Below are 24,754 nucleotides of genomic sequence, written 5' to 3' on the forward strand. Positions count from 1 at the left end.
GCTAAACAAAGGAAAACAATCCTTGGGGAATTAGCTTTGAAAAGGGCTGGCAGCCAGAAGGCAGAAAACATTTGCCACCGAAGTTAGAAGAATGTCTGTTTGACTGGGTTTCCTTCTTTGTCATTCAGATTTTGTGTGCTGTGGCTTCTTGCCTTTGCTGGCACAAAAATAAGTCTGTCCACACTCTGGCAACCCTTCTTCCAGAAGTCTTGGTCCACCAGTGACAAAACTTCCCTTTACGGTAAGTGTAGGTTTAGGGTGGCTGGACTGGCAGAGACAGAGACAACTGGTGACAAATGAGTTGCTTATACAGAGAGCTGGTGTTCTGGGGCAAGGTTTGGGAGGTGGGCACTGAGCAAGTGTATGTTCTGGAACAAAAGCATCAGCTATTCAAGTTGTGGATTTTTTTTTCTGCTTTCTGGAAAATATCATCAGGCTTTTGTCTTCTTAGAACGTTCCTAGGACATTAACAAAATAAGCAAACCATCGGCACTTGCCATTTTAACACTTGATTGTATGTATCCATGTCACTCTGGCTTCTAGAAAGTCACTCAGCTCGCCACAGCTGGAGAAGGTAGCCTGTGCTGGACAGCTCTGTGTGGAACGAATGAACTTACAAAACATAACATCAATAGAGTAAAAGGACCCAATAAGATTAAACTAAGGTGGAGACAGCAAGGGATGATGGCACACACTATCTCAGTCCCCATCAGAGGTGGCATAACTACCACGAGTGAGCAATTGGTACCGGTATCTGCATGGGTACCAAGCCATGTATGTGTCCGGTCACATGTTCTTTCTTAGTGATATATTAGATTTATTTTCTCAATCAAAAAAGATCAATTTCCCTCTTTTTAAAAATAAAAAGTATTTTCTTTACTGCGTAAAAGAAATATCGAAAAGTAGATGATAATTTGAAAGGGAATTTCAATCAACATTGGTTCAGTTTCAGGTCTAGTCTAATTTCATGTGTGCTTGTATTATAGAACGGTAATGAATTGATCTGTGGGAGGCTTTCGTTGGAATGGTAGGGCAGGGGAAAACTTCTGACAATGTGAAACAAGAGAAGATCACTTATTTTTTATATCCCTTCCTTTTTCCATCTTTCTTCTGTACTGACAGTTTTGTGGAAAATAATCATTCACCTGGAAGTTTTCTTCCTATTAAAATAATCGCTGAGATAGGGAATCCTGCCTAAAATAGCCCAGTGAGGGAGGTGATGCTGGGGCATGTTTGGAGGAACATGCTATCTTCTTGGCTTCAGGTTTGCAGGTGAGAGCTGAGTGTTACAAAGCAAAGGGAAAGGGAAAGCAAAAGCAAGGACAAAAAGGAAAGCTTTGCAAATGCCCTCTTAAAGGACAACCGGTGATTGAAGAGTGGAAAACTGACAGTGCCATGGACTTGGCAAATGGAGGTCCACCAGGAAAGTGCCAGATCAAAATGGAAAAATGGAGAATCTGGTCCAGCACTGGCAGAACCCACACCTTGCACACACAGTACACACACAATCAAGAGGAACTGGACTGCAGAAAGCCAAGAGGTTCCTCTTCAAAATGCATCCAAGTAAAGGTTTCTCTTCATTGAGGAAAGACTGGCACCCTGAGTTACATTGTAATGATAATTATAGATATATCTGATGTGTTGATGAAAATAAAACTCCTATTTGTTTGGTAAGTACCATGGACTGGAAGGTTGTGCTATCCAAAGTTCCTATGATGAAACCTTAATTCCCAGTGTGATGATATCTAATGGTGAGGCAGGCCTTCAGGCGACAACTAGTAGAAGATGACATCATGAATGTGAGCCTCCATGATATTACTATCTTGTTACGTCTCTGAGGGGCCTCAAGCTAAGTGAAATAAGTCAGAGACAAGCCAATGACTGTATGATCTCATGTATATGTGGGTCTTATAGCAACAGCAATTACAAAGGTGGTTACCAAAGGCCAAGGATAGGGTAGGGTGGAAAATGGAAGACCTGAGCAAACTGTACATAATTTCACTTAGACTACAGCAGTGGTTCCCAGCCTTCCTAATGCTGTGACCCTTTAGTACAATTCCTCATGTCATGGTGATACCCAACCACAAAATTATTTCATTGTTACCTCATTGTAATGTAAATATCTGATATGCAGGATAGCTGATATGTGACCCACAAAGTAGTTGCAACTCATAGGTCGAGAACAGCTGGACTAAAGAATGGAAGAATTTCAAAACTTCTAAAAGAAATGATCTTCAAAGCATTCTCATCATGGACACACATACAAACCGGAGTGTTAGCTAAATGTACACAATAATAACGTTTAACAACGAATAACAGCAATAAAATTAAAAGAGACACAGAAGAAGCAGGGACATTGACCCTCTCTGCTCTCTGCCTCTGAGCACATGAAAAGGTAGCCATCTACAAGGAGGGAGACCCTCACCATTCACCAGACGAGGAGGGACCCTGATCTTGAACTTTGCAGCCTCCAGTACTGTGAGAAATAAGCACTTAAACCAGTGGTTCTCAACCTGTGCGTTGGAACACATTCAGGGGTTGAGTGACCCTTTCACAGGGGCCACATATCAGAATGCCTGCTTATCATGATCCATAATGATAGCAAAATGGCAATTCTGAAGTAGAAATGAAAATAATTTTATGGTTTGGGGTCACCACACCATGAAGAACTGTGTTAAAGAGTCACAGTATTAGGAAGGTTGAGAATCACTGATTTAAACCAACCAGTCTATAGTAATTTGCCCATCACAGTCAGAACTAAAATACCCCTGATAAATGCTGTCATAGGAATTAAGTTCCTCCACATTCCCAAATGTAACAAAACAGCAAAGCCCAGTACACAGGCACATCAGCAAGGAAGGATCCAGGTCCCAGGAAGACTAAAAAATTAGAGGTGGAAGCCAGCTAGCTAGCACCAGTGGGTTGTTCCACGAACAGCACCTTGTTACGCAGTGCCTCTCTGCCCATATATATCTGTCACCTAACCCTTGCACTGTCAAGGCTCTCACCTTTTCCATCTTTCATTTTCTACTTTGTGAAGCAGTTTATTACCTCTGTTCTCTGGTGCTGCCATCATCAATACTATACTTTCCTTTTCAGCAGCTCCCTCCCCCGGGGGTTCCCATGTTTGGATTTATGTGGAAGTTATCTTTTCTTCATTGTGCAAACACCACTCTGACTCTTATTGTGTCTTCTTCTCCCTGGTGCCAAGAATTCCGAGTCCTTTTCCTCTTCAAACCCATGAGACTGTTTTACAGTCTTCTTATCTGAAAATGGAGTTAGTAATGGCTGCCCTCTGGCCTGGTTTCAAGATTAAAGATAGAAAAGTAGAGAAGATTCCCTAGACTGTTGCCATAAAGTTTCAAATTTCTGCTAGTTCCTTTTCTGTGAAAGTGCCCCACCCAAGAGTGTGCATCAACTCTCCAGGTCTAGTTTCTTACAAATTGAAAGGGAAGAGAAACAAGAGTATGGTTTGTCAACAGTATTGGTAGTCATCTTCTCTTAGGGAAACAGAAAACACTGTGCTATAGGCCAGCTCTTAGGTAAGAGAGTTTGAGACATAATAAGCCCAGTAAATGAGTGTTTTATCTTGTCTCTTAGATCTGGAGCCAAGAAAACACATTCTGGCAATGTTAGTGAGTTATTAACTGGGCATAGGAGGACACCATTTCCCCCCTGGAATATCTCTTGAGCCTGATAGGAGCTCAGAGTGGATATTTTGAAAATGTGATATCATCATCGTTGCATAAAGTATTTTCGTGACCTCGATATCTTCTTTCCTTTTCTATAGCTCTCTCTAGAAGGACAAAAATATTACAATTTTCAAAGATTAGATATCAAAACATAGGAATTGTTATTTCAGATCAGAAATTTCATGAGTGGTAAGCTTTGGAGAGATAGCAGCTATATTTCTCTGTGTGACAGTGCAATATGTTAAAATGTTACTGTAATTTTCCTTAGTAGTCTTTCTTTGTGGCCATTTGCAGAATCACTGGCTAGGGATTTGTGTGTTCAAGGAAGGAAAAACTGGTATAGTAGGAAGAACTTAGAGCTGCAATTTCCTCAAAGTTATTGGGTTTGAAGAGCCATTGATCAAAGCAGGTGGGACCCATGGACAAAAGGTACACAATTAGTTCTATAGGAGACATACTGTGGGTAAACTGTGTACCATAAGACTATGGGTACAATCTATTTAGGCTGTCAATCACCTCTCAGAGTTTCTTATATCCGTGGTGCTAAGAATCAGCCATAAAATAAGAACATTAAAAAATGGCACTGGATTGCATTAGGGTTTGGATGAAGCTGACAATCTTAGTTCCACTTTTGGGTGGTAGGAGTAGCAACCTGAGAGTTGAAGCCACAGGCACTTGCTGGGGACCTTTTGCTGTACAAAACCTTCAGAGTTGCTAAGGAGTTAATGGATTTATTTTTTATTTTTGGCTCACAGTTCAGGGGGCACAGTTCAGCACATACGGCCTTGGATGACTGTTGGCTCACATCCCATTGGTCAGGAAGCAGAGAAAAGAGGATTCCGGTGCTCAGCTCTTTTGTCTTTTTCCCCTTTCTTATTTAAACTGGGACCTCAGCCCTGGGTTGACATCACTCACATTTAAAGGAAGTCATCTTCCCTCAGTCAATTCCTGGAAATGCCCTCATTGCCCCATTCAAGCTGTACCTCATTAACGTTTTACACATTTCTCAGCCCAGCCAAGGTAGCAATGAAGATTAATCATCCCAGGCTTCCCCCTTATCAACCTAACACATGAACACATCACTTTTAAACCACAATATTCTACCCCATCCCTGTGAGTTTATTGCCATCAGCAATGTGAAACACATCACGTCAGACCTCAGAAGTAGCCACAGATTTGAAAACTCCCTACATTGTTGCAAAGTTCAAAGACTCTTCTGGGATTCCAGACAAACGCCGAGTGGAGAGACACAATAATTTGCTTTTTTTCACAAGTTACAAACTTTCAATACAGGAAACCAAACACAAACATTCTCAGGAGGATAGACAAGAAAGACTGGGCCAAAGTGAAGCCCTAAACCCAGCAAGGCAAACACCAATCCCACAGCTCTCCATTCAGCAGCTGAGGTCTTGATGGTAACATGGGGACTCCGGCGTGCTGTATTGGCTCCTCTCTCACAGCTTTGCCACTTGTAGTATATGTGGGCCACCCCCCCCCCACGTTGGCTCTACTTCATGGCCACAGCTTTCCTCACATTTTTACCATTTCCAGTGCCCTGAGGACTGCAGCTTAGTCTTCTCTTTCTCAGCTTCCCCCCACCCCCGTGTCTTCATCTTCTCATGGGAAATCTGACTCTGCCACGAACATCCTGGACTGAAAGGGTTACTGAAAACCCGGTACAAACCTCCATGACACCCTTCCTTTTTTCGTGTTGAATGCTTACAAAACCAGCACCACATAGATGGCACTGCAGAGTCTGGCTGCCAGCATCATATGTTGTCTGGGTTCCTTCTAACCTAGCTGTGTGCTGAGGTTCCTGGACTTGGAAAAACCCTTTCTCAGAAGGTTGTTTTCAAACGGACACCTACAACAGTAGCATTCTGAGTCTCTCACCTTTCAATTATTTTTCATATTTACAATGGGAGCTTCTGAAAGGTGGGGACTTGCCCCATTTCCATTGTCTCAGTGAGATGTGTGAAGTTTCTCTTTATTTGTGGTGTTCAGTTTCGGAGTTACCTGTGCTTGGTTGGAAGCTGTGTTGTCTGCAGTTTTAAATTGGCCCATGGCTCTTTCCTCGCCACATTGAAATCCCGCACACATCTGTCTGCCTGCTCTTTTTCTAAATAGGGTTAAAGGCAAAGAACTCCAACTATGCCACAGTTTGAATGCTATACTGTTGGAAATTTCCTCCATCAAACTAGCCCATTGCTGGGACAGACTGTCTAACAAAATCACTTTAAAAATGGGAGGATTTTATTTTAACTAACAGTTCCAGGGATGGTTCACCATGGCAGAGAAGTCATAGCTTTAGGAGCTTGAGGCAGCTGGTCACTCTGCATCCCCGGCCAGAGAGGAGAGAATGATGAATGCTAGCACTCAGTTCAGTGTCTCATTTTTACGTCGTCCAGGACCCCAGCCTAGGGAATGGTACTGCCTACAGTACCATTAGGGTGTGTCTTTTCACTTCAATCAACGTAATCTAGATGATTCTTCACAGGCATCCCCAGAGACTTAGCTCATAGGTGATTCTAGATCCTGACAAGATAACAATATTAACCCTCACAACTCTACTGCTTACTTGTCAACTTGATGTTCAAATATGTTACTTTAAATTCTCAGGTCTTGTCCCCTTGTTTGCATAGGCTTGTGGCCACCTCATAATGCAAATGTAGTCAGTCCAACTTCAAAGTCCCTCAGTTTTTAACAATTCAGATATTCTTTAAAAAGATCAAAGTTTCATTGGAGACTCAAGGCAGTCTCTTAGCTGTGATCTATAAGATGAAAGTCTGCTTATGCACTTCTAGTATGTGTGGGCAGTGTAACAATCCTCATTCAAAAGGGAAGAATGGGGGTGTTATAGTGGTGAACATTGCTGCCCTCTATAGGTGAAAAACAAGGACATGGCAAGGAATTGTTAGATCAAGAGCAGACCTCAACCCATCAGGGCAAACACCAAGTCTTGTAGCCCCATGTCAGAGATCTTGGCTCCAAAGTTTGGGTGGAGTAGCCCTGACCCTCCAGCTTTGCTGCCAGCACACACATTGCCTGTCTTGAGGTGATTCCAATCTCTACCTACAGCTTTCCTTGTTAGATATCCCTCAGTTTGGGGGTCGCCAACATCCTGGGGTTTTCACTGTAACAGGCTTCATGCTCATAGCTTCACACAGGCCATTCAGGGCCTCCTTGCAGGGGCTTTGATTCTGTCACACACTGCCTTGCCTGAGTGGTTACTCAGAACTATGGTACAAGACTCGGAACCTTCCTCAGTTTCATCTGGTTATGTCTCCAGAAACAGTGCCATGTGGATGACACTATCAGGTTCTGCTGCCAACTTATGATGGAGTCTGACCTACTTGGACCACAGTTGCAGCTGCCTCTGCGTGCTGTCCCTGGGGAAACACTTTCTTACATTCTGGATGTGCAAGAACAGGAACTTCTTTAGTAGGATTCTCAGTTCAGGCTGTCTCCTTTCAAATGAACTTGCATTTTCACAAGTCGAAGCCTTTGGTGCGTCTTCTTCTCTGGGTCCCCAGGAGACAAGCCTCTGAGCATGCATGTGGTAAATCATCCAAATTAAATTAACTTAGGTGGAAGGACTCATCTTAACTGTGAGTGACACCACTCTATACACAGGGATCCCACAACATAACTATGGCTTCCCTACCATGACGGACTGAATGATAACCCAAAATAAACACTTCTTTCCTTGAATGACTTTTCAGATACTTTGTAATACTAATCATAAAAGTAACTAGCTCTTGCCACGCTGGCAGTGCTAATCATCATATCCGTTGCTGTAGAATCCTGCCTCATTTACATTTTAAAGGATTTATTTTTATTATTTCAAAGATTATAGTGTGTGTGTGTGTGTGTGTGTGTGTGTGTGTGTGTGTGTGTGTGTGTATGCATTAGAGTATAGATGCCCACAGAGGTCAGAGGTGTATGGTCCCTCTGGAGCTTCTATTATAGATGGTTGTGTGCTACCCGGCATGGGTGGTGGCAACTTGGACTGGGTCTTGTGAAAGAGCAATAAGGATTCAACCACTGAACCATCTCTCCAGTCCCCTCATTAACAATTTTAGGACATAGCAAATCACAGCCAGATTCTTTGCCAGAGTATAATACGATGTCTTCTATCCCAGATCCTTTAAAGAGTCCTTGTACCTATTTGACACCTCATGGGAACAGCCTTCATTGTCCATGTTTGTGTTGGCATCATGGTTATCTGAACCCCCACCAGAAAAACCCATTATATTTAGAATGTTATAGAACTTCTTTAACCCACTCTTCTAAACTCTTCTATATTTTTTAAAATCACAAACCAATTCCAAAAGCCTAGAAGCCACAGAGTCAGATGTCACAGCAGTACCCCACTACTCTGTCCTAACTTTCTATGTAGTCATTTTTCCTATTGTGGTGACCAAATACCTGAGGAGAAGTAACTAAAGAAAGGGCAGTTGTACTTTGGCTTCCATGAAGCCATGGACCAGCATGGTGGGGGAATATGGCAGGGGAGCCATCTTACTCACATCTCAGAGCAACAAGAAAGCAGATAAAGGTGACACTGGCCCTCTGGAAAGTGCTCCTTACATGTATTGATCCTCTCTATGCCTCCATTGCTGTGACGCTGAATAGCAGACCGGCCACTAGACATCAAAGCTGGAAACGCCATCTGTTGTCTCGAATGCCTTGCTGGATTTGGGATAGAAAAGGATCTCATTTCTGCCATCTTTTCATTACCATCCTCTGTTCTGCAGCCCATCCACTCTTGTCTCTCAGTCACAACCATTTGCAGTGTATCAGTCATGACACAGGGGATTTTGTGCTTGCTCTTCCTCAGGTCCTCACCTGCTGCAACCCTTAACCATTCAGGCTACGGATCTAAATTTACCTTTTTAGGGGCTTTCCCCCACATGCCAACAGAAGGAATTCCTTCTAACTTTTCATGTATACTATCTACAATTTCCCTGTATCTTTCTTTTGGCTCTTTTTCTGATCTCCATGAGAACAAAGTTGTCAGGAAATCAGGAATCCAGTCACCTGTAGACTCGGCAGGATCTATCTTAGCTCTTCACACACATACACAAAGTAGGGTTCCAAACATCTCTTGAAGGAGTAGATGAAACTGAAAGCTGGCCTATTACTGTACAAGGCATCATAAAATTTGGAAATTATTGACATTTAGTATCCATAATCCTCCAAGAAAATATCTCGAACAGAGGAAACCAAAGACATTAATTGTCTGTCACCAGGTGACTTTGGTGGGTAAGAGAACAATATTCAGTTACTGACAAGCAAATGAGTCAGAACACCATTCCTAACCACATAAACTGGATAGATCCTGCTTGCAACTTACAAAAGCATAAGTGGTATCTGAAGTTAGCTAGCATGGACTATGGATATGTATTTTCAAATAATAGATGAAGTTCTAGTACATGGAACATTCTAGACATTTCTTTCATTCATATCCTGACCAGGCTATGTTAAATAGTTTTCATCTGTTCTACCACAATGGGAGTGTTTCTGTGTTGTCCTGAATAACTGTTTTCTCTCCTGCATTCGCCCTAGTCACACAATTCTGTTTCTTATACACCACTGCTACCCTAGAATCAAATCCAGAACCTGAACAAATCACATAACTGGTAACTGTTTTATAAAGAGAAACTTGTGTGCATGGGAGGATGGAGTGACAGTTAAGCAAGCACAACTAAAAAGATAAACATAGTCTCCTCCATAGCCAACCTCATCACCAACTGGCTCAAATGTTTACACCAATGCAGGCCAACTCTCTTTTGCAGTTGTAGCAATAACAATAATATGACTGAAGATACAGCTTGTCTGTAATGGTCAGGCACCAACAAGGTTTGGAAAAGAGCTGATGAGGGGACTGCTCATTTGATGACAGAAATTGGGATGAGGCTAGAGGATACATTTATAATTAGTTCTTACTAAACATAAGCATTGAATATTCTCTCAAGAAATCTGAAGTGAAACTGTGATGTCGCTTACTACAAACTCTGTGTGTGCCATCTGTGTGATTTTTTTGCACTGTTGTCTTTTAAAAACTACAAAGAGCTCCAAATTCCTAGTGAAATTTTGGAGCTGCAGAAGAAAGTCCCAGAAACAGAAACAGAGCTTAGTGTAATTTGAGATTCACTTTAAACCTTCCCCAGCCCTTTCATCATTCCTATATTTGCTAAATAACAACTTAGCTTTATGTTCGTAGCTTGATTTTAATAATACATACAAGTTTGGAATTGGTCATCTAGTACTTTATTTACAAATCATTTATTGAGACCTGCTATGCACCTGACATTGTTATAGACTTTTAAAGTAATGGTTTACATAGACAATAGAAGCAAGCAGAGGAGTAACAAAGATGGCTTTAAATAAACAACATGCACATAAGAAGAACAAAGCAAAATAGTTACAGACAAGGAATACATCCAAACTTCTCATCTCCAGGGCATGTTAGTGAAGTCTAAAAGATTGTGTTGTTGAATAATGAGGAAAATCAAAGATAAATAACACTCATGTCATCATGCTAGAGTCACACGTGGAAGTGTGTTTACCATGACAACAGTCGCACAGTTCTTCTATGTGATCCCTAGACATCATTGACAAGAAACAGTGAGGCCTGAACACAACACACCATCAAGTTGTCCTGGAATACTATGTATGACTGTTCCCCCATTAGTGCCATTTGAATTAATGTTAATGTTCTAAAACAACATTTGCTAGGATTTTACAATAATGAAGTTTGTGCCATGTATCTATAGCCATTCATTCAGAAATTTTATCTTCCTTTGAGTTGCCTTTACTATTATAAAAATGAATGACAAACATGAGGAATAAAGCAAAAGCTGCCATGAATAGACTAAACAATGGAGATGCTGTGTGATGTTAAGGGGAATTAGATGATTTTCTAAAAACAGAAATAATTGAACAGGTCCTGAAAAACATGAGAACGTGAAGTTGACCATATAACAATATGAGTAAGTAGATGAGAGTAAGGTCATAATTTTGGAAATATAAAGCAAATTTCATGTATCAGGTGAAAAGACATCAAGATAGAACAATTTTGTGACATTAATTAGCTTCAACCAACCATGAATATGACCCATATACTTCTATTCGTAATTCCTTTTTCTCTAGCAATAAAATCAAAACATTAAAATTTATCATTGAAATTCAATTAGAGCAGAGAAGGTATATAGCAGTGGGTCTGTGGGTACTCCATCTCCAAGAATACTGTACTTGAAGGACTTTGAGAATGATGACAACAACATCAAAGACCAGCTACATTATAAACGCTAGGCATAGAAATTTCACTTGAAATCTATGCACCCCATGTAAGTATGCCAAAATTTGGTAGATCAAGAGGACAGTGGCTCACAATGTCTATCAGCTCTGTGTTATAGGGAAGGCTCTATGCTACGTCCTAGGATAGCAGTCTTTGGAGGAACCTTATCACTTCATTGGAAAAGAAAACACACACACAGACACACACACAGACACACACACACACAGAGAGAGAGAGAGAGAGAGAGAGAGACAGAGAGAGAGAGAGAGAGAGAGAGAGAGAGAGAGAGAGCCATGTGGTGCAGTTCTGTGTAACACATGGAGGCACTAGCAGAAACACTTGTGTAGATACAGCACAATCAGACATGGACTATCAGGGGCCCTTTTGTGTGGAGCATTTCTTTTCTATCAACTATGATCTCCACTCAAATTGTACTGGGTGAGAACCGTCTGCTTTAGATACAGGTCTATTGTATTTTTTTTTATTCCCCACTACTTTTAGCTTAATATTTCATTGCTTACTAAATATTCCCATTGGTTACTTTGAAATGGTTTCATCTTTAGTATGTTTAAAAGAAACAAATTTGTTTGTAGTCTTCAAAAGCCTTCTTCCTCTGATAACTACATTTTTTCCTTATTTAAACAGGCTCTTGTGTTCATCATCATTAACCCATTTCTGTCATGACTAATAATTGCACTGTTCAGAATTCATCAATGTCATTTCCTTTTCCTTGTGTTATGCAGTTTAGTTTTGATTCGTAATCTTTCTTACCAAGCTTATTAAGATAAATATTTGATTGAATGAGAAATCCTCTTCTATGCTTTATTGAGGATTCAGATTCTGAAGATAGTTTTAAATGTTTCTCACTATTTCCCTACTGAAATTAGAGTTTTACTTATCTAAGAATAATAAATTAAGCAAAAATTGAACCAATATTTACACAGTGGAATATTCATAGTAATTAATGAGTGCACTAATAGCATGGGGTATAGAGTTGTTTCAGCAATATGTTCTCAATTTTGTTAAGATAAATACTTATATGAAAATAGGAAGTCTGTTCAACTAGAAACAGCCATTATCTTTAAGATGTATGCCACAACTGATCTTATTTTCTTTTCGTGTTGTTATTTTTCTGATTTTGAATAATGACTGTAAATATTTTATAATCAAAATAATAAATGTTATAAATTTAAAAGAAATATCTAGTGGTTTTCATGCTGTTTTATAAGAGTAGATAGTTATGGCTAGCTATTAAGACTACCCTTATTCTTAGATCTACCTTATGATCTGTCTATGCCACTCTTAGGCATATACCCAAAGGACTCTACATCCTACTTTAAAACAGACACTTGTTCATCCATGTTCATTTCTGCTCTACTCACAGTAACTATAGTAGTAACAGCCTGGATAGATGTTCATCAGTGGATGAATGGTTAAAGTTACATATTTGCACTGTGGACTATTACTCAGCAATTAAAGATGAAATCATGAAATTTGCAGGAAAGTGGATGGAACTAGAAAAAAATCATCCTAAATGAGGTGACCTGACCCAGACACGAAAAGACAAATGAGGTATGCATTTGCTTATATGTGGATATTAGTTGTTTTAAGTCTTTGATAAGCAGCCTGCAATGCATATTTTCACAAAGGATAGGTATAGAGTAAGGGACTAGAGTGGAGGGAAGTATCTCCCTAGGAAGGGGATACAGAATAGACAGTTATGGATAGATGGCAGTGGGTGGAGCAAGATGGGAGGATGAAATAGGGAAGAAGGGGGTAAGGGAGGAGATACTGGGAGGAATATCCCATTATCCTTAAGAGCCATTGGAGGGATCATAATGAAACCTACTATAGTAGGTAGAAGCCTCTTAAAATATATACACATATGGAAGAAATATAAATGGAATCATCAAATAACAGAGGAGACAAAACCAAAAGTAGACATTTCTCTCTGCCAAATGAAATTCCCAGTGCTAGGAATTGCTTTGGCAATAGCCTGTGCTTCCTTCTACAAACTGATAGTAAGGCCCCATTGTGGAAGATATCACCTACATAACTCATTGAGCATGGAAAAGTTGAGCTCATGTCTACCTAGAGTCTTCATCCCTGCTGACTAGGGTTCATGGTACTGGAAAGTACTCTGCATGCTACCAAAGGAGAATGGTAAACGCCAACCCAGCTACAAACCCTTCAGTCTACAATGGTAACCTGCCTGCAAGACATACTGGTGCAATAGGGGCACAAAGCTTGTGGAAGTAACCAACCAAACACCTGACTGCATTGAAGACCCAATCTGTGAGACGGAACCTACCCCTGATACTGCTTGGGTGGATAAGAACCTGGAACTCGATAGGCCAGGGGCCTAGAGGAAAACTGAATACTTCTGTTCTGATAAAGGAACACACAAAAAATGACTCCAAGTGACATTCTTTTATATTCATACATTAGTGTCTTTCTCAGCCTTCATCAGAGAAGTTTCCTCTTGTGGTAGATGAGAACAAATACAGAGACCCAGAGCCAGACAATATGCAGAGAATGAGAGATATTAGAGCATTCAGTCATAAACGGGATGTCTCCATCAAATCTCTCCCCTCATGGCTCAGGGAACTCTGGGGGAAAAGATGAGGTAGAAAGATTGTAAGAGCCGATGAGGATGGACACCACTAAGGAAGCAAGTCCTTCTAGATACAATAGAACCGATGCGCATATGAACTCACAGACATTGTGGCAGCATGCACAGGGTCTGCACAGGTAAAGGTAGATGGGGTCCCAGAGCTGAGAAAGGAAATGAACACAAGTCTTTGCATTTATATGTATTCTTGTGCCTTCCCAGCCCCATTTGTTTTATCCTATTCATGTTTGTTTGATTTTATCTTACTATTTTTCTCTCTTTTTTTGTTTTGGATATCTTTGTTTTCTAATGAGAGAGCAAGAAAGGGAGTTGATTTGGGTGGGTGGGTAGGGAGGTGGGGAAGATCTTGGAGAAGCTGGAGGAGAGGAAACTGTAATCAAAATATATTGTATAAAAATCTGTTTTCTATAAAATAGAAACCATTAAAAAAGACAATCCCTATTCTGACTCCCATGGCCTCCTCCCTACTCTATTTGAAGTACAGATCTCATTCTTAAGGCCAGCCTGAACCTATCTAGAACCCTCATGGCCATTTCTTCTCTATTTCATTCATCCTGCTTTAGATATATGGTCTTCCTTGTACCCAAATTCCACCCATCTCTCAAGAACCACGTCTGTCAACATACTTCATCTATTTTTAGTGAGACAACTATATCCATTCTTGATACCTTTTTCAATTGAACGTTCTGTGCCTTTTGTTTAGTATTAAATGTTATAGCTCTGAAAAAAAAAAGCTACCATGTTACAAATCACAGCCCTTGGATGACAAAGCAAACTGCCTGAGCCCTGTACCATATAGCTGTGTGTCACCTGAGGGGAGCTTTACCATGCTGTCTCAGGAAGACATTTTTTAAGTTATACCTGAGAGAAGCTAAATTAAACTCAGTATTTTAAAGTGGGGCATTAAAATGGTGTACATCCGTGGTTCTCAACTTGTGGGGTCACAACCTCTTTGGGGAGCTCATATGAGATGTTTACAATGTGGTTCATAACAATAGATAAACTAGAGTTATGAAGTAACAACAAAATGATTTTATGCTTGGGGTCATCATGACATGAAGAACTGTATTAAAGGGTAGCAACATTAGGAAGGTTGAGAACAACTGGTCTACATAAATGTCAATGCAGATCTAGAGTGAGTCTTTATGGCTTTGGTGTGCCTCTCTATGGGTTTCTAAGGTGTTCTTTCTGATGCCATTTGGTTCTGTTCTCAGGCAGGCTTGCTGTGTGGTAGAAGCAAAATGCTTGCAGGGAATTTAGACTTTCTGTTCACTGCAAGATTAATATTGGAAAGTTCCAAGTTCATTCTGATGGCAAGGGGTTAGGCCACTTGATCACCTCACACCAACATCTGTGCCCAAGACGAAAAGCACTGCTTGGCTGACTCAGGTTGATTACTCTATGGCTGGGATAGTATCTAGAAGGGCTTCCTCTAGCCTCACGCATCCCTAAGCAGGGACTGGGAAAGCAGAGGAGTAATGGTGCCAGGCAGATAGGAATTCGGAACAAAAAGGCTATTTACACTGAATCGTGCCTGAAAAACTGATTAGTGCCAAAAGTTAGTACTTACATAAAACTCAAACAATATATGCCATTCATATCACCTCAGGAATGCTTACAGGACCAAAACCATTCTTATGTCAAATAGTGAGTGTATTTTCAAGATATTTGATTAGGAGAGTTTTGGAATGAGTTTGTTATGAAAACACCACAGCTAAACACTGGCTACCTCAGATAAAAGGCCAGTACTACACCACACATTGTATTCCATGACATGTAAGCCCTTTATTGGATGGATCTTGACATTCATTTAGCAGTTCTATGAACAGGACTATTCCAAAATGATCAGCTTCTAGAAACCCACCTAAAGCATTAAATAAATGCTTTGTATTTTTGAAATATATCCCCCAAATGTATTATTGTCAACATTAGAGTATGCATTTAGAGACTAGATTAAGTTTCATGCAATTCTAATTTTGTCAGAATTTGGTACCAACATGATACTAGAATATTTTCATGCTCAAGTGGTTTAGGAGTCACATTTGTATCTTTGCAAAATAGTACAGCATTGAGATGAGACAAAGCCCAGAGGCTTTACTTGCAGGATTGGTTATCAGAAAATGTCTCTCAGAAGTAATCAGCCTTTTCTTATTTAATAAATTAATTCCTGTGTACACAGGTGTGTGCCGTGGATCAGGTGTGGGAGTCAGAGGACAACTCCCAGGAATTGGTTCTCTCCTATCACGTGTGTCCAAGGAATCAAACTTCGGTTGTCAGGTTTTGTAGTAAGTGCCTTTACTGGCTGAGCCATCTCCTTGGCCTTCCCAAACCTGAAAAGATGATGGATGTATGTGTTGTTCGCTTCCTTCTCTTTTTCTTCCACTACAACTAGTCTACTACTTTCTCTGTGTTTATGTAGCATAATTCTTATTTATTTCAAGTTTTTCTTATTTTAACATCCTGGAGGATAAAGGATATATGACAAAAGGATAAAGAGAGCCCATGAACCATCCAGCACCATTTCTTTATTTTTCTATTTTCTTAAACATTGTTATTTATTTTAGAAGCGCTCTTATTTATCCATCCCCCATTCCCTCGCTCTCCCATCCTCTCAGGCTCCCCACCGACCCCCCCAACCCACCCCCCTCCCCAGGGATAGTGAGGCCCTCTACGGGGGATCATCAAAGTCCATCACATCTTTGGGGGAGGGCTCAGGCCCTCCTTCCTGTATCTGGGCTGCAATAGTATCCCTACATAGGGAATGGCCCCCAAAGTCCATTTGTGCACTAGGGATAAACACCAGCTCCAATGTTAGAGTTCCCATAGACTGCCTTGGTCTCCTGGCTGGCACCCACATTCATAGGGCTTGGTTTGGTCCAATGCTGGTTCCCCAGCTTTATGACTAGGGTCTCTGTGCTCTTAGTCAGGTCAACTGCTTCTACAGGTTTCTCCAGCAAAGTCTTGGCTCCTTTGCTCATCTCTCCTCCCTCTCTGCAACCGGATTCCAGGAGTATGGCTCAGTGTTTAGCTGTGGGTGCCTGTTTCTGCTTCAATCAGATGAGCCTAGATGAAGGTTCTAGGAATGGTAACCAAAGTAGTTATCAATCTCATTATAGGGGAAGGACATCAAAGGCAGCCTCTCCACCACTGCCTAGATTCTTAGTTGGGGTCATCCCTGTGGATCCCCTAACATTTCCCCTGTGCCAGACCTCTCTCCAAACTTGTACTGGCTCCCTCTATCAAGGCATCTCCTTTCTTGCCCTCCTCTATTCCTCCCCTGTCTCAGTCCTCTTGTTCTCCCCCCCACTTCTCACCCTCTCTCTTGCCCACTTCTCTCCTCTCTCCCCCATGCTCCCAATTTGCTCAGGGGTTCTTATCCCCCTCTACTTCTATGGGGGACCCTGTGTTCTTCTCTTAGGGTCCTCCTTGTTTCCCAGGTCCTCTGGCAGTGTGGATTGTAGGCTAATTCTATTTTTATTATAATTCATATAATAACTTCATCCTTCATTATGGTCCAGCACCATTTGTTTACAGACTATGTGCAGAGACTTGAGGCCCCAGTAGAAGAAGAAACTCCCCAACTCAAACGTGGGAAACAGATAAAAACTCCAAAGTTCACATCCCAAAGGCAATTTGGACAACCAGTTCTCCCTTTAAAGTCCAAAAGCCCCAAGATTGATTATGTACAATTAATGCAAACCAAGTGCCATTTTCAAGTATGACATAGGGTTATAGAAGAAAATCCTGCAGGAGGATTGCAGAAGTCTGAGAATATGACAAAAATTCTTGGACTAAGTAAGATACTTGATTTATTAGGAGCCATAGCATCAAGTTGGGAGAAGGCTTAAGAAAAAGAGGGAAATAGCAATAATCAAAGGAGGGATATTGTAGGCACTGAGAAACTAATTACAAGTAACTTTTCACTTGAGAAAATAGAAGTGCTCTGCCTTTCACAGGGCTGAGGCAATATGTTCCTCCAGCTGGGACTGAGGTTATTATTATTTGGGTCTAGACAGCGAGGATATAGTAGAGTCCTTTGTCAATATGATACTATTTGTAACCTTTATGGTGAAAAGGGACAAATTTCCCCACAGCTTTTAATAAAAGGTGCTCAGAAGTAGCTATACCCTCTTTAGGTCCTGGAATGAAAGACTGATAAAAAATACTGTAGCAAGTCCTATCATCTCACCAGAGTGCAGGGGAAGCCCTAGGGCCTGAAGGGGAGAAAGAGAATGCAGGAAGAGGGTACGTTTTGAAGTGCTGTGGGTTGATGGGGATAAAGAATATAGAAATCTGGTTGTGGTGGGACAACAAAGGAGAAGGGAGACAATGACAGAGGGTAAATAAGAGGATGAGCCAAAGGAGCAGTGGGGAGAGGATGGCGCATGGAGGTAGAGAGCACTTCAAGAGAGAGAGAGAGCTTTGTCTGAGTTCCATATGAAGAGCCAGAAGGAGGGAAACATCACAGAACTGAATAGAGGGGAAAGTAAAGGGAAATGAGTATAATAGGTTTCACCAGATGGGACCCAGCCCTGTGACAGAGAAGGGGAGGGCATCTAGCCCCAGCCTGGTGTGGGGGGGGGCGGGCGGGGGAGGCATCACACCTAAGAAGTGGAAAGGAGAGGATCCTCCAGAGAATCAAGCCTGAGAGTTTACAACATGGAACCAGCACACTCAGGGCAGGAAGAAACAATTTCCCACACCCAAGTGCACTGCCACGAGAGAGACCCTGAATGGAGAACATGGCCTGCATTCCACAGGAATCAAGCAGCTAGATAGAAGATGAAGACCTATTTTAGTCCAAAAGAATAAAGTGCTGCTGGGCAGGATTACCATCAAAATGAATGTTTTCAAAGTGTGCAAACATGAGGCGCTTAAGGGTGACAAAGCCAATGTGATAGCCTACCTCGAACCTGTGTCATACTGAATGGAGTAGGCTGGCATTGCTGGTTTTCCAGTGAGGAAGGAGAAATGGCAAGGCCGTACTGTAGCAGTGCACCTGCTTATCTCCAGGATGTAGACACCGTGTCTGAGCCCTGGTTGTAGCAGACCCTGGCACTGTCACTTTGAGCAGATGATTTAACCTCTGGGTTTTAGTTTTTCAATCAGATCCACAGCATGACACATTCTCTGTTTGATTTTTATGGAGATTGAAAGCTGTAAAGCACCTGAAGACCTTGCTTCCGTGTCCAGCAGAAAGCACACTGCTGTCTCTGTCACTTTGTGAATACTGTGAAGTGTGGTGTTAGGCCAAACTACGATAGGGTTTGAGGCCCTGGGACTCCAGACTCCTGCTTCAGGGCCCTTTCTACCAACCTGAGAAGCTAAATGTGACACCTGCTTGAAAATGTGTTTATGAAAGTGACGGGAATGAAGGGAGACCATAGGAATCTAAAGTGAAATATGAGGTTGACGCTTTTGAATGACATGGGAAGGTATTTCCCCTAGAACTCATGTACATTTGCACATGTACACAAGCACACACACATATGCACCCCCCCACACGCACTGCCATACACAGTCTGCATATGTGTGTTGTACTGCTGTGCTCGTCTGTGAAGGCACCTGTGGAGACGAGAGATATATTGATGTTGAGATATATTCCTCCATTACTTCTTTCCTTTATTATTAGTGTGTGGGGTGTGTGGGATAAGGAGGGGGAGGGGGAAGGGAAGGAGGAGATGCCCTAGGGATCAGTCACCAGAACAAAGGCAAAGAACACTTTACCCATTAAGCCACCATCTCCTCTATGCCTCTCTTTTTTACTTCTTAAAAGTGCCATTGGAGGGCAGCCAAGAGCAATTGCTGCAGCCTGTGTAGTTTGCCGGGCTCTTGGGGGCTCACCCTGACAAGAGCTCACAGGGAAGTCTCTCATGCCTGACACTGAGATTTCCTTTTAACAACTCATGTCTTCTATGAGTGGAATTGTTCCCCATTCAGGATACCTATGTTCAAATTTCCCTTAAATTATCGTAAAAATTTGTTGACAAGCTAGTGGGTTTCCATAAAGTTTTTCCATATAGCCTTCATTGTTTAGCCCACTCTCTCACCTCTTGCCTCGCCTACTCCTCTGTCCTCATCCCCATTTAAACCTTTAACTCCCAGCATTTCCTCTTCTTACAGATCACATGTATTCATTGACCTCACCAACTATGTTTGACCCTATTGCTGATGATCTCATACATTTCACTTGCAGGACATAGAGAAATCAATCTCACGCCAACCAGGAAACTTCTTCCCCATTGGCCAGATTTCATAATGTCAGACAGTACTGTGCAGGCAGCAGGAGGAGGAAAGACATCAATGGTTTTACCCACTGTGCTGGCTAGATTTAGGCCAACTCCACACAAGCTAGAGTCATTTCAAAGAGAGAACCTCTCATGCATGCTATAAGAAAGCAGGATAAGCAAGGCAAAAGGACCAATACAGTGAGTGGCAGTCCTCCGTGGCCTGCCCTCTTTGAGTTTCAGCACTGACTTCTCTCAGGAATGGAATGTGACCTAAGAGTTGTAAGCTGTAACCATTCCTCCACATGTTGGCTGTAGCCATGGTGCTTTATGACAACAATAGAAACTCTAAGTAAGACATCCAGCACTTGTCTTTGCATGCTACAATACCAAGCATACCAGACAAGACGAACTCACTGGTGCAATAGTGGCATGATTGTTGCAGGGGCAACAAACTACGATAGGGTTTGAGGCCCACTGCATTGGGAAGAATTCGTGCCATGCACTATAGACTGTTAAGAGAACATAGCAGAGGAGGTCAGAGGCCTTATGGGGAAAATACTACTATTGCTGTTTTGATAAGTGGTTATGCTGTCAAATTATCTTCTAAATATTTATATTTATACTCATTGATTTTTTTTTTGATGCTCACACTCTTGACTAGAGAAGCTTCTTTTTGCAGGGGAGAATAATTCATGAAGACTCATAACTGGTCAAGGTGTAGAGAACTGTGAATGTTCACCCCTATACGGAACACCATTATCACCCCCGAGTCTTGGGGAACATCTCAGGAGTCAGATTGAATGTGAGAGCTGGAGGATGGGGCCAAGTGCTGTCTAGTGACATCTTCAGGATGAACTTTACATACGTCACCTAGCAATATCTATTGTCATCTGCACAAGACCTGCATAGGATCAAGTTTCTAGCAGAGATGGGAAAAAGGCAAGTTAAGGCCTCACTGTCCACCCACCCGACCTCAAAGCACTATTGACAGTTGGTGCCTACCAGGGGAGAGAGAATCGGTTTTCTTTGGATATGTGGCTACTTTTAGATTGCCAATGCTCCAGTCAACACCAGTTGAACCCAGTGCGTCTTTTTTAAAATGAAGAGAACATGTGGTTTGGAAGGGGTTGAAGAGGACTGAAGGTCATAAAGAGAGGGATAGTGGAAACTGGATATAATAAAAATACACTGTGTATGAAAGTCTCAAAGAATAAGTATAAAGAGGTATAAAAATGCCATTGGAATTTGGGGATGTCATTGAATCTGCAGATCACTGAGTAGTAGGGACATTTTAATATTAACTCTTCCAATTTATGAGTAAAGAATCTGTTTCTACTTGTGTGTGTGTGTGTGTGTGTGTGTGTGTGTGTGTGTGTGTGTGTTGTCATAATTCTGTTTTGATTACTAGTATGCACTGCTTATTATGTAGCTTTCAGTATGTGCATTTACCTCATTGATTAAGTGTATTACTAAGTATTTTGTTCTCTTTTGTATTTTTATCTATGAGATTGTTTCCTAATGTATTTTTAAATTATTTGTTATTGTACTGATACAAAATATTCTGCTTATTGTGTATCTTACAAATTTCTAACTTTACTTATTAGTTCTGTGGCTCTTGAGAGTTTTCTGTGCATATTCTTTTATCATATGTAGGTATAAGATTATGTAATTTTACTTTATGATTTGAAAGTCTTTTTTTCTTTTCCTTTACTAATTATGGTGACTAGGACTATTGATACTTGTCAGATCTAAGGAAAATTCTATTTCCCCAATTCCAAAAAATAGAAGGAACAATCTTTAGCTCCCTGTGGTGTCTATTAGCATACTAAAGTGTATGGTGGCCTACAGGCTCCCTCAGTATCATAAGTAGTATTGCATATTTCAAAGTTCATGCTAGCATCTTCTTACAGCCCTTCTTACCTAAACTTTGCTGGTTGAGTGGCTCACTCCCCTCCCCATACTAATTCTTCTTATAAGCCTGCTATTTTGGCTATGGGTTTTTGGCTCCTCTCTTTCTTTGTCTTCTTCTCTGTCTCTTTCCTCCCATCTCCCTGCTCTCCCATGTGTTCCTTTTCTCTATGCTTCTCTCTTATCTCTCTGCTCTGTTCCTGCTTCTATAATGGCCAGGTCCAGTCTGCTAAGCATGTTGAGTCTACTTCTTTTCTCTCTCTCTGCTCTGAACTTTTCCCAATGACTCTGGCTGTTCTCTTTCTGTCATATCTACAGTACAGACCTTCCCTTAACCATAAGTTGAGTGGCCATATTGTCAGTTAATACAATACTCTGTTGAATAAAAGTATTGGGTTAGAGATTGTGCTCAGTGGGAGAGCACTTGCCTGTCAAGCAAAAGCCTCTGAGTTCAGTCTTCAACTCCCTTCAACTCCTGAGGAGGCGGCAGTGCTCAGACAAGTCCCCTCATATTGCTCCCGAACTTTTCCAAAACCATTGAGTTTTCTTCCAGTTAGTATAATAATCTTGGGCCTCAAGGCTGCTCAAGAAGGAAAGTGAGGGGAGTGTTAGTGTTCTAGGGCAGGTACTTCCTCTGGGTTGGACATCACTATTGCCTGACATCATGGAGCAGAGTTTAGCAAGGTAACTGACAGAATGTAAGGACCTTGAATCCATGGTCATGAAATAAGCAAAAACAATACAGGGCTAGGAAGGTCTGTGGTAATGGACAAAGGGCTGTTAACAGTCTTATAAAGGGTGCTTGAAATAAGAAAAAACAATATAGTGCTAGGAAGGTCTGTGGTAATGGAAAATGGCTGTTAACACTCTTATAAAGGGGGCTTGGTGTCAGCAAAACCTCACCTGAGACTTCAGCCACAGCCCCTTCCTGCCCTGCAGCTGTCTGGGTGGGGATGGTGCTAGGGCACATAGGAAGTGCAAGTTTGCCTGTGGTTGGGCTTTCAGTCACAGCTTTTGGTGAGTTATCCTCCATGCTGTTGTGGAGAATTTCTCTGTTATAGCTGCTTTTGAGGCCCCTTCGTTCCTCTAAGTAACCTCAGTAAACTAACTTGTTCACCAACCTGGACTTGGATGGAGCTGTTTCTCTGCTCTATCAGAGCGCTCTTCTGGTTGAGAAGAGGTTTTTTCATATCTCTCTAAGAGAAACAGTGCAGAAAATAGTGATGATGGTCAAGACTGCCACACAATAGTGCTTCAGAGGAGATGTACTACACATTGGACATTACCTCTTCAATTATATCAACAGCCTAAAAGTGCATTCAAAAGATTCTCTTACACTGAAGTTTAAGTAGAATTTTGTCTGTCGCATTGCCCTGTGTTTATAAGGCTGGATGGTTACAGTGATATCACAGTGCTCCTTGCTTTTTTGTAAAAATGGTCTATCAGTTTAGATTATTCTAAAACACATAGGCAAATCTCTCTTATAAATCATTAGCACTGGCAAAAGTATCAAATTTTGAATCTGAGAACATATTTGCTTCTTTTATTATATCTATAGTAATTGCTTATGCTTTTCCAGCTGTTTAAAACAATATTCCACATCTATGTTGTTATAAAGAAGCAGAATTTTTTTTTGTTGTTGTCTCTTATTTCCATCAGAAATTTGTGGTTGTGAGGGATGACACTATTCAAGCTGTGGTCACCTTGATAAGAGAATCGGTTCTTATTCACCACAGACAAGAAGCTGCAAGGCTTCATCGTAAGAACCATGCTAGCACCACCCACCAGCAAGCTCCAGGACCTCAGCAGCAAGGTGCCCCAGAACTACAACACCATATCCTTCAGCAGGGCACCCCCTGTCCATGGCTCAAGTGCATGTCTTCAAGTGTCTGGATGTGGCCTACAGGAGAACCATAGCCCAACTCTCTTCAAGTGAAACATCAGAGGCATTTCAGCTAGCCTGCACATCTTCGCCTCCAGTCTGGTCAATAGAGTATTCACTTCTACCTATACCCTGCTGTATGTCTTCCTGATTGCACTACCAGTTTTCTAGAAACTTCCATTGTTTGTTTTGTTGTGTTGTTTGTTTTGGTTGTTTGCTGCTTTGGTATTTTGTTTGTTTGTTTTGTTTTAGACAGGATCTCACTGTGTATTCCAGGCTGGCTAAGAGTACCCTATGGAGACCAGGATGGCCTCCAGATGGGATGCATCAGCCTTGTCTCAGCCTTCCAGAGAAGAAGTATAAATCTTTCAAAAAAAATCTTGATCTTACAGCTTTACTGCGGTGTAAATTCTAGGGGCAGGGTGTTAAGGCTTTGGGGTGTTACTTTGTACTCAAGTGTGAACCAGATGTATCAGAAGAGCTTCCTTACAATGCGGCATCCCAGGATTCAAACCAGGGTGTGCTGGGTAGGTTTACATCAACTTAAAGCCAGCTGGAGTCATTTTGGAATAGCAAACCTCAATTGAGAAAATGCCCCAACAGATCAGCCTGTGGCCAAGCCTGTGGTGCATTTTCTTGATTGATGACTGATGTGGGAGGACCCAGCTCCCTGTGGGTGGTGCCTCCACTGGGCTCTGATCCTGGGTGCTATAAGAAAACACAAGGAGCAAGCCAGTGAATGGCACTCCTCCACACCCTTGCATCAGCTCCTGCTTCCAGTTTCCAGCCTTGCTTGGATTCTTTCCCTGATTTCCTTAAATGGTGAACTGTGATGTGGAAGTGAAAAATGAATAAACCATTCTCTCTTTAAGTTACTTTTGGTCATCGTGCTTATTACATCCAAGGAAACCCTAACCAACTGAGACACAGTACATAAAAGCTGAGATCCAAGTGCTCAGGTAGCTTATATATTTACTCCTTGCCTTTAACAATTAAATTTAAAACCTCTGCCACATATTTGAACATGAAGTTTACTTTTTCTGACATCTCTAACTTAACTTTGGCCTTCTTATGCCTTTTTTTTTTTGGAAATCAGTGACTTAGAAA

General features: G+C 41.5%; 1 protein-coding gene across 1 annotated transcript in view; it reads left to right on the forward strand.

Moving 5' to 3' along the window:
- The window catches only part of LOC113835904, a 57,829-nt gene extending 33,307 nt beyond the window's left edge, over positions 1-24,522 (forward strand). Inside the window, exons 3-4 of the mRNA XM_027417460.2 lie at positions 129-241; positions 23,502-24,522. Coding sequence (XP_027273261.2) covers positions 129-241; positions 23,502-23,701 — 313 coding nt within the window. The 3' untranslated portion in view covers positions 23,702-24,522. The remainder of the gene's footprint in view (positions 1-128; positions 242-23,501) is intronic.
- Positions 24,523-24,754: the final 232 nt, after the last annotated feature.

Source organism: Cricetulus griseus, chromosome 5, assembly GCF_003668045.3.
Source record: "Cricetulus griseus strain 17A/GY chromosome 5, alternate assembly CriGri-PICRH-1.0, whole genome shotgun sequence".
In the NCBI taxonomy this organism is placed as follows: domain Eukaryota; kingdom Metazoa; phylum Chordata; class Mammalia; order Rodentia; family Cricetidae; genus Cricetulus; species Cricetulus griseus.